This window comes from Conger conger, chromosome 16, assembly GCF_963514075.1.
Source record: "Conger conger chromosome 16, fConCon1.1, whole genome shotgun sequence".
Classification (NCBI taxonomy): Eukaryota; Metazoa; Chordata; class Actinopteri; order Anguilliformes; family Congridae; genus Conger; species Conger conger.
In genome coordinates this window covers 20,688,745-20,704,085 of record NC_083775.1, presented here as the reverse complement: position 1 = coordinate 20,704,085, position 15,341 = coordinate 20,688,745, and the positions used below count along the sequence as shown (strand labels likewise).

General features: G+C 46.5%; 1 protein-coding gene across 1 annotated transcript in view; it reads right to left on the bottom strand.

Moving 5' to 3' along the window:
* notch3 (notch receptor 3) overlaps positions 1-14,848 on the bottom strand; it is a 49,309-nt gene extending 34,461 nt beyond the window's left edge. The window contains exons 1-2 of the mRNA XM_061223513.1: positions 14,550-14,848; positions 12,255-12,321 (exon numbers count right to left, since the gene is read on the bottom strand). Coding sequence (XP_061079497.1) covers positions 12,255-12,321; positions 14,550-14,616 — 134 coding nt within the window. The 5' untranslated portion in view covers positions 14,617-14,848. The remainder of the gene's footprint in view (positions 1-12,254; positions 12,322-14,549) is intronic.
* Between the last annotated feature and the right edge of the window lie 493 nt (positions 14,849-15,341).

Here is a 15,341-nt window from a genome sequence, read left to right as displayed (position 1 = left end):
AAAAAAAAAAACGCTTAAATATAATCTCCAGCATAATTCCAAGTTCCCTGGAAAGTTCTGCGGAGATCCCAAGAACGATAATCCTGTTTGTGTATTTTTCTGGTCAAACCTCACAGTTTCAATTGACTAACAATGGCGGTTTTGAGACAATGGAGGCATTGAAACCCCCACAGGGGAGACATCTACCCTCACCCATGGCATGAATGTTAAGTATGCCAAACACAAAGACCATAAAAGTCTCCTCTCTTACTGTAAAAGCGTATCTACCGCGGTAAAGTGCGTGCGGAGGGGGAGAGGTTGTCCGTGACGGGAAGCTTTGAAACATGGAAGCGCACGGACACATTCCTCACTCCGTATTAAAGTGGCTCACTGACAGGGTGGGTCTCGGCACCGTAAACTGGGGTCAAGGGTCAGCCGCAAGCTGTGAGGCCATTTCTTCAGAGCCGGGCTGGAGTGTCTGCCGAAGACTTCCTCTGGGAGAGGGAGGTGGGGGTGGAGGAAGGGGGGTTCTCTGTGTGTCTGGCTGCATGGGGGGTGGGGGGGTTGAGGGGGGGGGAGGGGGGGTTGGGCTCTTGAGGGGCTCACTCTCTTCCCTGTGTCTGGCTACATTGCCCTAGCCTCTTATTGCTCTAGCCAGCAGCGTACACACCTGTTGTTTTCCTGTTTGAAGCCCGGTATCGTGTCATGACTTGGAGCCTGTGGGTCTGTGTCTCTCTGTGTGACTGACGACAGGGCTAGTTACGCACAGAGGAAAAATAACTGAAAAACGGGGATGCCAGGAAAAGAACCCCCATCTCTGCAGAGCGAGACAGTATTTACATTACAATTTTGACAGTGTCTTCAACCCTTTTGTGTTGTATGAATGCTAAATATGGGGTTCGCTCAGTCACAAAAAAAAACGCCCAACTAAAATCCTGCATACAGAATTGTGAGCAACCTAAATGCTAGCATTGACTATTGGGGCTGAAGATACACACAGATTTCCATTTCACATTCGCATCTAAACAATGAGCCATAAAATTAAAAAACTATTCCGTCTTACAATCCGCAGCGCAAGGCGCCTTTCCACCAACAAACGTGTCCCCCCCGCTCAACTGGCCCCGAATCTTACAAACGCAAACCTCTCACGCAAAATCGACTTCAACCATGTCTGCTCCACAACTGCAAATTAAGGGTGGTGGTGTGGTGAAATATGACCGTGATATGGAACGTTTGGATCAATTAAAATGAATCCCAGTGTAAACCTGACCGCTATCCAACCCCAAACAGAAAGTATGCCCTCGCAGACCGCCTCCCCTTTCAGTGAGGCAGAGCAGAGACTAAGCCTGACAGAGTGACCACAACCTGTCCCCTAAACCCTACACCCCAGTGAGAGAGGGGGAGAGAGACACACATGCATATGCACTTGTATGTGTACGCGCATGTCTAAAAGTACAGTATGTGTAGCCTCTTATGCGTACTATATATAAAACCATACTATTATGATATTACTCTTGGTTTGTTATATGAAGTTTCACAGGTTCCTTCGGCAATACAAAAGCAAACGGTCATGCCAATAAAACACTGAATATGAGAGAGAGCCAGAGACAGAGACAGAGACAGAGAGAGCATATTGAACTGGATTGAGAGAGAGAGAGAGAGAGAGAGAGAGAGAGAGAGACATTGAAACAGGAGGCCACACCCAACATCTAACATTTAATCCGTTGAATCCCTGTGCCTGAGCGATAGAGAGGAAATTCTGTAGACTGGATATTATGTCACCGTAAGATCATTTACTTTCGTTTCATATTCCACTATGCAAATGGAGAGGCCTCTGGAACTAGACTTACTGAGACCCCGTCGGCCTGCACACACCTGAATGTGCACCCCTATCTCAGATTTAAATGTAAATGATGCTTTGTTGGCATGATTTCACAGTGTATATGGTTGCCAAAGAACAAATACAAATATTAAATACTTTAAAGCAATACCAGCCATTTCTGAATATACCTCTCTCTGTTCCGGTGTCAGTTGTGTGTATAACAGCTCTTACAGGTGTGCGTGTGTGTGTGAGCGAAAAAAAGAAAGCATGAGGGACAGAGAATGAGTGAGAGTCGAAGGAGAAGGAGAAAGAGGGAGAGTGTGGGAGTTTTTCTAAACATATGATGAAAAGACCAGAGTGCCTGTTATCTGCTCCAATAGAGCAGCACTTAGCGAGCTCACATTTCAAATAACAAAACCGGGCAGTGAGAATTCGCACCACATTTACACCAATTCACACCGAACATTTACACGCACACACACACACACACACGCACGCACGCACGCACACACAGGCACGCACTAACACACCCTTAAACATGTTTCACATTACGACGGTCATAAATTGTAGTCTTTTGCCAAATCTGTTGACAAGACAGAATAATTAGAACCAGAGAAGGTCCGCTCACAAAGCCAGCAAAACTATGTTCACAAGACAAGCACACAGTCCTTTTCAGCTTACAAACAGAGCCAGATAAAGAGCTGAAACCACTATTTGCATAGGCAAATACATACTGTTATTATGTGTTCTCACTGCTTTCTAAGTTCATGATCTTGTTTTGTTTTACCTGAGTTTATGAATATACTCCAAGTTTCTGTGAGAGATTTAAGACGTGATTAAACTCATTTCAACTATGCAGACTCACAGTTTGAGGTTAACCACCTATCGAAACTAGCTTATATAAAAGTACGATTGTGACATTGTGTGATACTGCCAGGAGTTTTCTAGCACTTGAACTACAGTGTAGGCTAACAGAATATTGAGTTTCAGTGTGGCATTGTATATGAAGCAAGCAGGATACGATTTGTACATTTTGATGTGTGAACGAGTTTTGTCGTGGAGTGTGATGTTATAGTGACTTGTGTTAGAGATCTTGATGTCTGAATTTGTTGTGTTTTACATTGTGATGAGTGGGCTGTGTTAAAAGTTTTAGATGTGTGAATTGGTTCTGTTGTAGGCTGTGATGTGTTGATGGGTCTGTTGTAGAGTGTGATGTGTGAATGGGTTGTGTTGTGGCGTCTGATGTGATAATGGGTTGTGTCAGATTTTGATTTGTGTAGTGGTTCTATTGTAGGTTGTGATGTGTGGAGGGGTGCCTATTAGCACACTGGATTTTTAGACTATTACTAAAGTGCATATCCAGTCAGATTTATTGCTAGACTGTCACTCTCAACTGGTCATCTGAATGAACCATTTTCGTTGAAGTGGGCTCCCTGAAAAATCAATGTAGATTATGAATTTAATTTCATTTGTAAAGTGCTTCTTATAGAGACAATGTTAAAACATATGCTACAATATAATACAAAAGTAAATTGGGCAAAGAACAGGCATGACCCCCCCAAAATCTGAGGTCAAAACTCCCCAATGGGAAGAATTGGTTAGGGGTGTGTGGGGGACAGGGTGGTGGGGAGGTTTGGTAGGGGTGTGTGGGGGACAGGGTGGTGGAGGTTTGGTAGGGGTGTGTGGGGGACAGGGTGGTGGGGGGGTTTGGTAGGGGTGTGTGGGGGACAGGGTGGTGGGGGGTTTGGTAGGGGTGTGTGGGGGACAGGGTGGTGGGGGGGTTTGGTAGGGGTGTGTGGGGGACAGGGTGGTGGGGAGGTTTGGTAGGGGTGTGTGGGGGATAGGGTGGTGGGGGGTTTGGTAGGGGTGTGTGGGGGACAGGGTGGTGGAGGTTTGGTAGGGGTGTGTGGGGGACAGGGTGGTGGGGGGTTTGGTAGGGGTGTGTGGGGGACAGGGTGGTGGAGGTTTGGTAGGGGTGTGTGGGGGACAGGGTGGTGGGGGGGTTTGGTAGGGGTGTGTGGGGGACAGGGTGGTGGGGGTTTGGTAGGGGTGTGTGGGGGACAGGGACAGGGTGGTGTGTGGGGGACAGGGTGGTGGGGGTTTGGTAGGGGTGTGTGGGGGACAGGGTGGTGGAGGTTTGGTAGGGGTGTGTGGGGGACAGGGTGGTGGGGGGGTTTGGTAGGGGTGTGTGGGGGACAGGGTGGTGGGGAGGTTTGGTAGGGGTGTGTGGGGGATAGGGTGGTGGGGGGTTTGGTAGGGGTGTGTGGGGGACAGGGTGGTGGAGGTTTGGTAGGGGTGTGTGGGGGACAGGGTGGTGGGGGGTTTGGTAGGGGTGTGTGGGGGACAGGGTGGTGGAGGTTTGGTAGGGGTGTGTGGGGGACAGGGTGGTGGGGGGGTTTGGTAGGGGTGTGTGGGGGACAGGGTGGTGGGGGTTTGGTAGGGGTGTGTGGGGGACAGGGACAGGGTGGTGTGTGGGGGACAGGGTGGTGGGGGTTTGGTAGGGGTGTGTGGGGGACAGGGTGGTGGGGGTTTGGTAGGGGTGTGTGGGGGACAGGGACAGGGCGGTGTGTGGGGGACAGGTTGGTGGGGGTTTGGTAGGGGTGTGTGGGGGACCTGATGGCGCGCAGATTGGATCAGACCCGCGGACAGACAGAGCATTCCTGAGATGACTCAAGGGAGAGCAGAGCATTCTTCCCTAATCACAGAACACACGCGCACACATGCAAGCACACGCACGCACACACACACACGCACGCACGCACACACAGTCACACACACGTGTGGAAATGTGTGTGTATATAAGTGTGAATCTCCTCATGATTCTCTGATTAGGCAATTGTGAGGCTCCCTAGTAGAAAATTGACAACCCGCAAACTCCATTCTGAGATTACACCATTAACCGTAACCAATACTTTTCAGAGCAAGAACCGGAACCTCCCAAGACTGCACACACACACACATACACACAGCAGTCCACTCCTCCATGGGAACACAGCGCCCTTGGTTCCCACGGGTTATTAAAACACTCACAATTTATAGAGTTCTTGTCTTACTGAGGTCAAGACAACCCCATCAATAACACTCAAAACCCAGAGGACCATTTTAAACCCAATATTCCCCATAAAACCATCAACTTCCCAGCTCTGTTTATAAAAAGAACTGGCTTTCTTGTAGTACTAACTACTGTGAGAGAGACTGGCTTCATGCTGTATTACTGACTACTGTGAGAGAGACTGGCTTTATACTGCAGTACTGACTACTGTGAGAGACTCATTGAAATGCTGATGTGGCATATAGGACAATAATGAATACTATTATATATCCAGGTAGAAAACCATTAACGATCATTTAATTGTCATAAATGTATATCAGTCATTATAGCATTGGTCAACCGCCTATAAAACTGAAGAAGGAGAGTAATGGGCAGGGAGCACTCAGCAGACACAGCGGCGTAAAGCAAGGTTTCATTGTACCATGACGGAGGTCACACATTGACACTATGGGAGATAATATTACCACAAACAATGGGAACATTATCTGCACGTTATATTTGTTTAGATGTGCAGTTATTTTTTTGTTTGTTTAAAAGTGGGCAAAGTGTTTACAAAACATGTTGCAGTCATTGTTTTGTTCAAATGCAGGCCAAAATGTTTGCACAATACATTTACTTAAATAAATTGCATGTTATTTTGTTGAAAATGTGGGTTTACTTCTGAATTTTGTTATTTTGCTGAAACTAGGTATTGGTATGGCCAAAATTTTTTGCATATGTTTAACAATAAATCTGATTGGTTGATAATTGAAGTAATTGAATATTTTAATACTCTTTTAAGATATAATTTTGTATATCATGAAAATGTGAAAAAACGAAGATATTCGTACTAGGGAAATTTATATATCGGCGCATGCCTAGTACTGATTACTGTAAGTGAGTTACTGCAGTATTGATCATTGTGAAAGAGACAAAGAATGGCTTTAGCCAGCATCTTGTTGTAGCTGTCAATGGTTGAGTTTGCTTTTAACCCTGTACATAATATCGTGATTCATGAAACAATGCAACTGGGTCTTATTAGAAAACCATTGTCCCAGAAGTTAAGCGGACTAATGTCACACTGCAGTGGAATAGGCCATCAGTTTATGAGCCTGAGAAATGAAGCTGCCCCAGCCATACAGAGTGCAGTTAGAGGGGTAGTTTAAATGGTACATGGTAATGGTTGGCATTTATATAGCGCCTTTATCCAAAGCGCTGTACAATTGATGCTTCCCCTTCCCCCATTCATACACACACTCACACACCAATGGCAATTGGCTGCCATGCAAGGCACCGACCAGCTCATCAAGAGCATTTAGGGGTTAGGTGTCTTGCTCAGGGACACTTTGACACAGCCCGGGCGGGGGATCGAACCGGCAACCCTCCGACTGCCAGACGACTGCTCTTACTGCCTGAGCCATGTCGCCCCTAGTTTACCCCAGTTTACCCCAACAGTGCTCAGTGTAGTTAAAGGGGTAGTTTAGTTACCTCCGCAGTACTCAGTGCAGTTAGAGGGGTAGTTTAGTTGCCCCAGCAGTACTCAGTGCAGTTAGAGGGGTAGTTTAGTTGCCCCAGCAGTACTCAGTGCAGTTAGAGGGGTAGTTTAGTTGCCCCAGCAGTACTCAGTGCAGTTAGAGGGGTAGTTTAGTTGCCCCAGCAGTACTCAGTGCAGTTAGAGGGGTAGTTTAGTTGCCCCAGCAGTACTCAGTGCAGTTAGAGGGGTAGTTTAGTTGCCCCAGCAGTACTCAGTGCAGTTAGAGGGGTAGTTTAGTTGCCCCAGCAGTACTCAGTGCAGTTAGAGGGGTAGTTTAGTTGCCCCAGCAGTACTCAGTGCAGTTAGAGGGGTAGTTTAGTTGCCCCAGCAGTACTCAGTGCAGTACTCAGTGCAGTTAGAGGGGCTGCAGGGACACAAAGGGCCGTCCGCTCAGCCTCCTCTCCATTCTCCCCGGCCTCTGGCCGTCTCTCCCGGCATGTGGCGGTCAGCACTCAATGCCAGCACCTGGCTCCCCCCCCTTTCCGCCGCATTACCATCACAACATCCACCACCTGTTTGCCCCCTCCCCCCCACACCCCCATTCTTCCAGCTCAGCCCCTTCTGAAAGACCCTATCTCAATCTGCCCAATTATCCACCTCCTCCAGCCAGCCTGCAGTCCCCCCCCCCCCCCCCTCTCCCCTCCCCTCCCCCAGCTCCTCCAGGGGTACTGTGACTAAGAGCCCCAGAAGCTCTGTAACTTGGGTCCTCCGAGTTACTGACTCATATTATCCAGGAGCTCTGTAACTTGGGTCCTCCAGAGTTACTGACTCATATTATCCAGAAGCACTGTGACTTGGGTCCCCTAAAGTCACTGACTCATATTATCCAGAAGCAATCTGCTTTCATGCTGCAGTCTTAAGGCCAGTTTATAGTCCAGTGACATTTGGTTCATACTCTGGGCGACTGGAGGGCGTTTATACTTTTGCTAAGGACAAGAACCACTGTCTACGTCGGCAACAACGGAATATTCATGAACGTTCTTTGATTGCAGTCGAGTGACACTCTATCGTTGCTCGATAAACTGGCCATTACCAATTTGAACCCCATCAAGAACAATGGTGACGGAATGGTGACAATACCAACAGAGCCCAGCAAATACCCGCCTATCAGTGCTAACACTGACCAAACCCTACAAACATTGGCAGAGCCCTGTCAGCAATCATCACACTCTGACCAAAGATACTGACCAAAACCTGCTGATAATGACCAAACCATGCAGATATTGACAAAGACCTGCTGATAATGACCAAACCATGCAGATATTGACAAAGACCTGCTGATAATGACCAAACCATGCAGATACTGACCAAGACCTGCTGATAATGACCAAACCATGCAGATACTGACCAAGACCTGCTGATAATGACCAAACCATGCAAATACTGACCAAGCTGTGATGGTACTGACTAACGAGTGTGTGGGAATCTCTCAGCGAGGAACTCTTTACTAGAGCTGTCAATTGTCCCAAAAATGTAATTGTAAAATGTGTTCCAACAGTCCTACTGAGCACTAAACTGCTCTTTTCAATTAGACAGATTACTCAGGCCCAGTTTCTCACTGGAGCAATCTGAGTATGTATTAGAGAAATGAGTGTAAAAGTAAACCCATGTTTCTGTTTATTCACAGTTCACGTAAAATGGCGTAGTACTCCGACTCGGAAACCCATAGTCAGAGAGGGAAACAGCCAATCGGAGAGGGGGCGACAGCACTACATTCAGCCAATCTGAGATTAAGCTGAATCAACCAATCAAGAGTTTTTGACCACACCGAATTCAGCCGACCACACCAAGGGTGGCGAGGAGCTCCCTCGACCAAACTACGACCAAACTATCGCGACCGCCATCGTCTTCATCATCATCGACAGTGAACGGAGGGAGGTGTGGCCACCGAGGTCACATGACCCTGCTGCGGAATGTGTTTGTGTCGGACAGGGCAGCGGGAGGCCCGGAGACCGCCAGGGAGAGGCGGACTGGTTGGACTGGAGGACTGAGCGGAGTCGAGCCAAGCCCGACTGCATTCCAGCAATACTGGAGAGCCAGTTGGGGGGACACAACTATGATCGCACCGCCAACAACCCTGGCCACAAACTCAAAATGGCTGAACGGACCTCCAGGCTAATGGCCTCAGGCAGAGAGAGAGAGAGAGAGAGAGGGACTACGTGTATACACAGTTTGTACAGGGGGACAGGGCATGCATGCGGTAAGTGCCAATCTGTATGAGTGACAGTAAGGTCTGGGACAGTAAACATGTCCTGAACTCTACTATTCCTTGCATACAATGTGTTTTTAGTGTTACTTGCCCAGGGAGAATAGATTCAGTCCTGGGATGGCCAAAAGGCTCTCCACTATCCCTGTCAAATGAACAGAAACAAACAAACAAGACAAACAAGCCCAGATAGGAGAGTGATGCAGCTGTTATACAAGCAGACCAACCACCACACTACTGCTGGCCAGTGTCATAGAAAGCAGGGCTCAATCTTACCATCAGCCCTCATACCACACATCCAGAACCTTCTGCCCTTTACTTTCCCCCTTCCCCCTCTCTCATCTTCCTGCTCTTCCCTCCTGTCTGATCCACCCTTTCTTCACCTGTTCTGTCCTTGGCTCTGATCTCTCCTTTCTGAAAGCGGTGAATGGTTACAGGCTGGTATCTGGGGGGGATAAAGGTGCTTTTCTACTCGGAGAGAGGTCTGGTTACACTGTGACCTCTCTCTCTCTCCCTCCCTCCCTCTCTCTTTCTTTCTTTTGCTCTCTTTCTCTCAGACCAGTCGGACCACTTTCCTGCCGCTGGCGGTGGGGAGATACTGTGGCCTCTCTCTGTGTGGGGTTTCATGTCCCGTTTTCTATCCGTTTCCCCCGAGCCTCATCCCTCTTTCCCTCCCAGCCCCTGGCCACCAGTACTCTCTGTGTGGGGTTTCATGTCCCGTTTTCTCTCCGTTTCCCCTGAGCCTCATCCCTCTCTCCCTCCCAGCCCCTGGCCATCAACACCACCACTTATACATGTTTTCTGCTTCTAGACAGCCATTATGTGAAAAAGGGCACAAACAGGAGGTGCAGCCACAGCTGTCCAATCCAGATGCATGCAGGTGTCAAACTTTACCCGGGCATACCGCACATTACAGCTTGATAGCAGTCGAGCAGACGTGTGTTCAAAAAGGCGAACATTCGCTAACTATGTTTGCAGCAAACGGTTACTGTTAAATGATTAACATTTTTTAAATAAAATTTACATTCCATTTAGTTCACCACCAATGCCTTTTTAATACAAATAGATATAACTTAGGTCTAACAATGCCAGCTAGGTGAGTTGTTGCTAACCGGTGATTTATTTTTAAAGGTAAGAACATTACATTGGTTAAAGTGTCTTATAACTTGTCAACTTCTCTTCTCTCTGCATTTTCCCCATCAGCAGCAAAAACAGTTTTATTTGCCATGCACTACCTTTTCAAACTGTTAGCTAATGTCCATGGTCAACAGAAAAAAGTTTCGATATGTAGGCAAACCTTTGCTGATTTTGCCATCTTGAACGCGCGTCAGGTCAAACCACACAGGCCACAGCTCACTGGTGGGCAGAGCACCAGGCCATTTCAATTTCAATATCACCACAGATCACCATACGCACCTGCACTGCAAGCCCTAAGGCAAGAGGACCCACCCCGTAATCATCCCTGCATCCGAACACAGCTGAATACAGCTGATCGGCCGGGGTCTGGAAGGGCTTGCCCCTCACTGGCCGTAGGCACTGATGGAGAAACCAGATTAGCAGCTCCACATCCTCCCTTTGACTGTCAAGTGGTGAGATCATTGTGTCCTTTTCCCCCAGGGCTTCTATGATTATTTTTTGTTTGTTTTGTATATAAACCACTGCATAATCCCCTACTTCCCCTGGGTGATTCATTAATGTGTGAAGTTGTTTACTGCGCATATCTATGTGTTTAAACCCCCCTCAGTATTAGGATGTGGTCATCACCACCCCCTATCCCCCATTGTACCCACACTCGCAATTCCTGGAAAATGGGGGTACAAGCGGGACCAGATAGCCCTAAACGAGACATTTAGAGAGAAAAACAATGCTGCTTTTATGGGGAGGCGTGCGTGGCATAATTTCACACTTCAGGACTTCTGACTCAACTTGAGATCAGCAAAGAGCATTAAAGAGCATTGCAACCCCACGATAGATTTTATGTGATGGAGCACATCATACATCTCTGGAGCATGGATGCCTTTTTTCCAACAATGCCTCTTGTTTTCTGGTCATGTGGCTGGGGGTCATTCTTGGTTTGTTCACTGTGGTGGAGCAGTAGAATGCAGACAGGGTGTCCAGAGAGGGGGAACATACCTTTGCACTCATCAAACAGTCATTGGTAACCAAGAGAAACTGCAGAAGAGCCATTCGGAGACACCAGACCCCCCCAGACCCGAAATACACATCATAAACATGCAATTTAGACAAAGGGTGCCCTCCCAACGCCACCAAAAGAGCAACAGTTTTAACACCTACAACTGCACATTTTTTTAGCAAATCTGTGTGATATGAGATCAGGTAACTCAAAAATGCAATTGTCTTAAATGCTTGCCATAAAATATCTAGAAAATGCACAAGTTGCTTGGAAGTTAAAAGGTGTGCTGGGAGTGTTTTTGACCCTATATGCTCCGGGTGAAGGAACGGTCAGGGTTCATAAAGTAATAAAAGTTACTGTAGGGGGGGGGGGGGGGTTTGAGCAGGGATTCGCACCCCGGGAAACAAAGACGAGAGTTTGGGAAATGCAACGCCTTTGTTCCGCTCAACTCCCCACCACCGGCCTGGGGCAGCCTGCCTTCCATTTCAAACGCTCTAATGTTTGGTCATTACTTTGCGCATCAGTCAAATTGATGGCTCTGGTCTGGTCTTATATTTAACTACTAAGATCGTTTCCCACGTTCCCTACCAGAAAAAAAGCTATTGGCCATGAATGATTGCACACAATCCAGAAGAAGGCGGGAAAGCAAAAAAAACAACAGCCTCCAGCTTCCACGTGATAATTATTCGTTATATCACAGTGCGGTTATCAGAACAATTGCGTATTGTTGTTAAACAGCACGAAACCGCTGAGCAGTCTGGTTAATGCACAAGATTGCGTTAAAAAAGAACATCACAATACACCAACCATCTAGCAGAAACGTTAAATAGTCATTACTGTTTCACTGCGTTCTCTAGCAGGTGCCTTGTGTGAAACACTTAGTGCGGGCGAGTCCAGGCGCGCCACCTTCGTTGTTTCCTATTTGCACAATCGCTGTACTCGTCGAGAACTCTGCCCAATCTTATTTATGCAGTTCAAACGCTTACTTAATGGGGGGTACACATACAACTAAATGTTGGCTTTCATTTTAGCGGGATGGGATGAGCCGTGCCAACAATGTTAAAGTGTAGTGATAAGCGTCGCTCTTTGCGTGGGAGCGTCTCCGCCCCTGCCTGTTCCATGCGGCTGCATGTCCAGGGCCGAATTCAGCGTGCTACTGGGAATCAAGGCTAACCAATATCAACAAGAGACACGGCTACCGATAAACGTATTACAGTAGGCCTATTCACAAAGTTATCGCAGGAGTTAACCATTTCATGAGCAGGTACGGAATTGCAGTTAGTCACCATCGCCTGCATTCATAGCATAGGTCCACAAAGCAATTATTCACATTAGTTAGTAATTGCATATATATTCCACGAATAGATGCACCAGAAAATCCACTGTTCCTAATGTATCATGGAGTCAATGAAGGACCATTTCGACACGTAGGCTAAATGTGCCAACAATTCTGAAACGGCCTGTTCATCAACAGCTTTGGGAAGCCAGTTTAGGGCCAATGCCGATCCACGTGAAAGGTATTCACGCAATATCTTACAAGTGACTTACATGCATCGCGAGGGAGAGTCCATGCAAGTTCCTCCATTTTCACACGGCCTTTCCACACAGCGGAGACCTGTGGACATTGAGGGAGGAGTCAGGCGAGAGAGAACAGTCTCATAAGCACACATTTCATTTTAACATAGCAACAACAACAAATACCACGAGTAGTCTTCCCACACTGTCGACACCTTGACTATCCTGGTTTCCAAGCTCCATCTTAAACTTCCCTCATAACTCGAACACGATAGGGGCGTTTTGTCAAATAAATGATAATCGTTTTGACAGTCATACAGTCGCAAATTCAAACGTCAAACGAGCTACACAAGAGAAGTTTTCCCTTTCCAAAAAAGCTAAGGGCTTTTAAATACACCCGCACATCAGGGTAGAGGTATGCTCGCTCTCTTGGAGAGCGCTGATAGTCTTATCTTAGACAAAATCCAGAGGCAATCCAAGATACGTGTAAACAAGGAAATATCACGATTGAAATTCTTTCACACCACAACGGCTCGGGTTCACAATATTGTATGGTTCAAATATTTTCTTGTCATCGAACATTTTGTTTATTTCATTTGGCTCGTATAGCACAAACAGTGTGAGATAATATATTTCTGATTGTACGATTAACACCTGGGTGTACTGTCAATTGAAATTTCTCAGAGGCTAAGAGGGTCGTGAACATTTAGCAAGTAGCCTTATTTGTTGAAGGAAATTTACAGCGGGCTAGTTACCCATTCCGAGGTCCATGGAATCAATTCAAATTGTTCCCGAGCTCATCATTGCTATATATTTAAAGGTAGCCGCTGATACGTACACTGACAGGGATTAAAGCAAGAAAAAAATCTGAGCCTGAAAAGGTGTCCAGGAGGAAATGTGTACAATGTATTGAATTACGTTTTATCTGAATTTAAAACGGCTCTATGCCTGAAATCAGGCTTGGTGCCTGAGAACTTTAAGCCTTGCACTGATAACTAGTACCTTAATTAGGCTTCTAATGTGGGAGCTTTTTAAGCTGTTACAAATAACATTGTTTTGAAAATTATATTCTTCTGGAATTTGTGTTTCTAGAAAAAAGTAATTAGACTCTGTGACCTGTTTAAAGACATGCAATATCCCATTGAAAAAACATTCCTCTACGTGAGAAAAGGAAATATGAACCCTAATCAAAACCGCAACTTGAAACTCAATCCGTTTTGTATAAGCATAAACATAGGAATTATTTTAGCATGTTAAATACTATTCTCACACACGTTACTCCCTTTAACCACCCCTCCCCCTCAAAAAACAAAGTTCAATTGTTAAAACTTCTTTGTTCGTGGAAAAAAAGGGGGGTGGGGGGTGTAAAGTTATGGCTCACAGCCCCCCTTCACCCACACAATCTCCCACCCAACCCCCGCGAACTATCTGTACTACTCTTCATCTGCTGCTCTTCATCTTCCTAAATCCCATCTGAGGATAACCACAGCCCTGCCACCTTCCTCTTAGTTCAAGTCGTCAAAGCGCTAAACGGGTTCTAATTCGTTGTTTACAACATGATAAATGCATTCACTGGAGTTGATTTAATGCCTTCACGCTCTGGCGTCTGACTGGCCCGGAGCGGGCTGCTGCGCTCGCCATCCCATCCAGCTTAATTATTTTCTCACGGTGGCGTTCAGCCTTTGAGCTGCGCACATCGTCGCGCACCAACCCCGCTGCGACAGACGGGATTCTCTGCTCCCACTGTGCCTGACCTGAAAAGACGAACTTTCGCCAACAGAATGCTGATTTTGAACCAGGGGGACCGTCACAATCGCGTCACATAAATGCAGACAGCGTAACTTTCCCAATTCTGAAGGAATGCATATGCATGGTATTAACCACTTTTAAACGCTACAATAAATCATGCACTTGTCGTGTGTAGAAACGCGTCCTTACTCTAAAAAATAACGACCATCACCTTCAAATGAACGTCCATATTCGGGCAATTAACAATAAAATTGAGACTCCCTTAATATTTGTTATACGCAAATACAATTGAAAGTTTTTTTTTAAATCACAACTTTGTCGTGGCTATTCAAGATATTCCGGCATTCATAATTCCCACAGCGATAGGAGCGAGAACGTTGACTGAATTTAAACTCAGATACATGATGCTATATGACACCTGCATCTCGTACACATTGGTCTAATGTTATACATCCAAGAGCGCATAAACGATCTGACATGAGAGAGAAACTAACGTCTCCGTCCACCGTAAGACAGTGGAACCTATCCCCTTGGCATCTGCAATTACACCTAATTAAGTAATATGTTAATTCACTTTACCTTCGCAATTCTGCAGTAGGAATAAAATACATATAAATATCCACATATTGTAATTCCCCATTCCCATGGAGGTTTGTCCCAACAACTTCTCTTCAAAGAGTCAGCAATAATTCATCCATTAAAAAAAATACACAGTTGTAAAAGTTCCAAGAAATAACGCAGTTACAGGGTAGCGGCATAAAGTTGATAAAATGGTGGATATTTAAAAGAGAACTCCAGTCCGTTCGCAGGGTTAAAGAAATTAGTCCTGTCCCGTGTCGTCCCTGTGTCCGCAGCTTGGTCTCGGCTGCTTTGCGTCTCTCTACACCTCCGGAGAAACTTTTGAAAAACTTTAGCGTACTGCGCCTCAAGTCCCAACTTCGCCACTCAGTATCACTCCGCCCTCCTCCTCCCTGCTGTCGACATTGTGCTCCTTCCGCCACAAGACAAATAGTGCGTAAAACCACAGGAATCTCACGTTGTGAATCTTTTGTTGTGATATTTAGAAAATAAACAGTAATCTAACTGTAATTTATTCTTGGTTGTCGTTGTCTTTTCCGTAGCTACACGAACGTGTCCCGGCGTGTAACCGTGTAAGTACAGAAAATATGTGTGTGTGTGTGTGGTGGTGGTGGTGGTTGGGTAGGGGGGGGGGGGGTTGTGGACTTCCATCAACTTTTTCTCATGAACTAGCAGTGTCTTTGTTCCCTTGGCAGCGCGTTCTTAGACAGCGCAGCCAGAGGAGCAGCTAATGGCATCTCCGGGGACCGCAGCGGAATTTCCTAACCCGATCCCCGGGCTTGCTCTCCCACA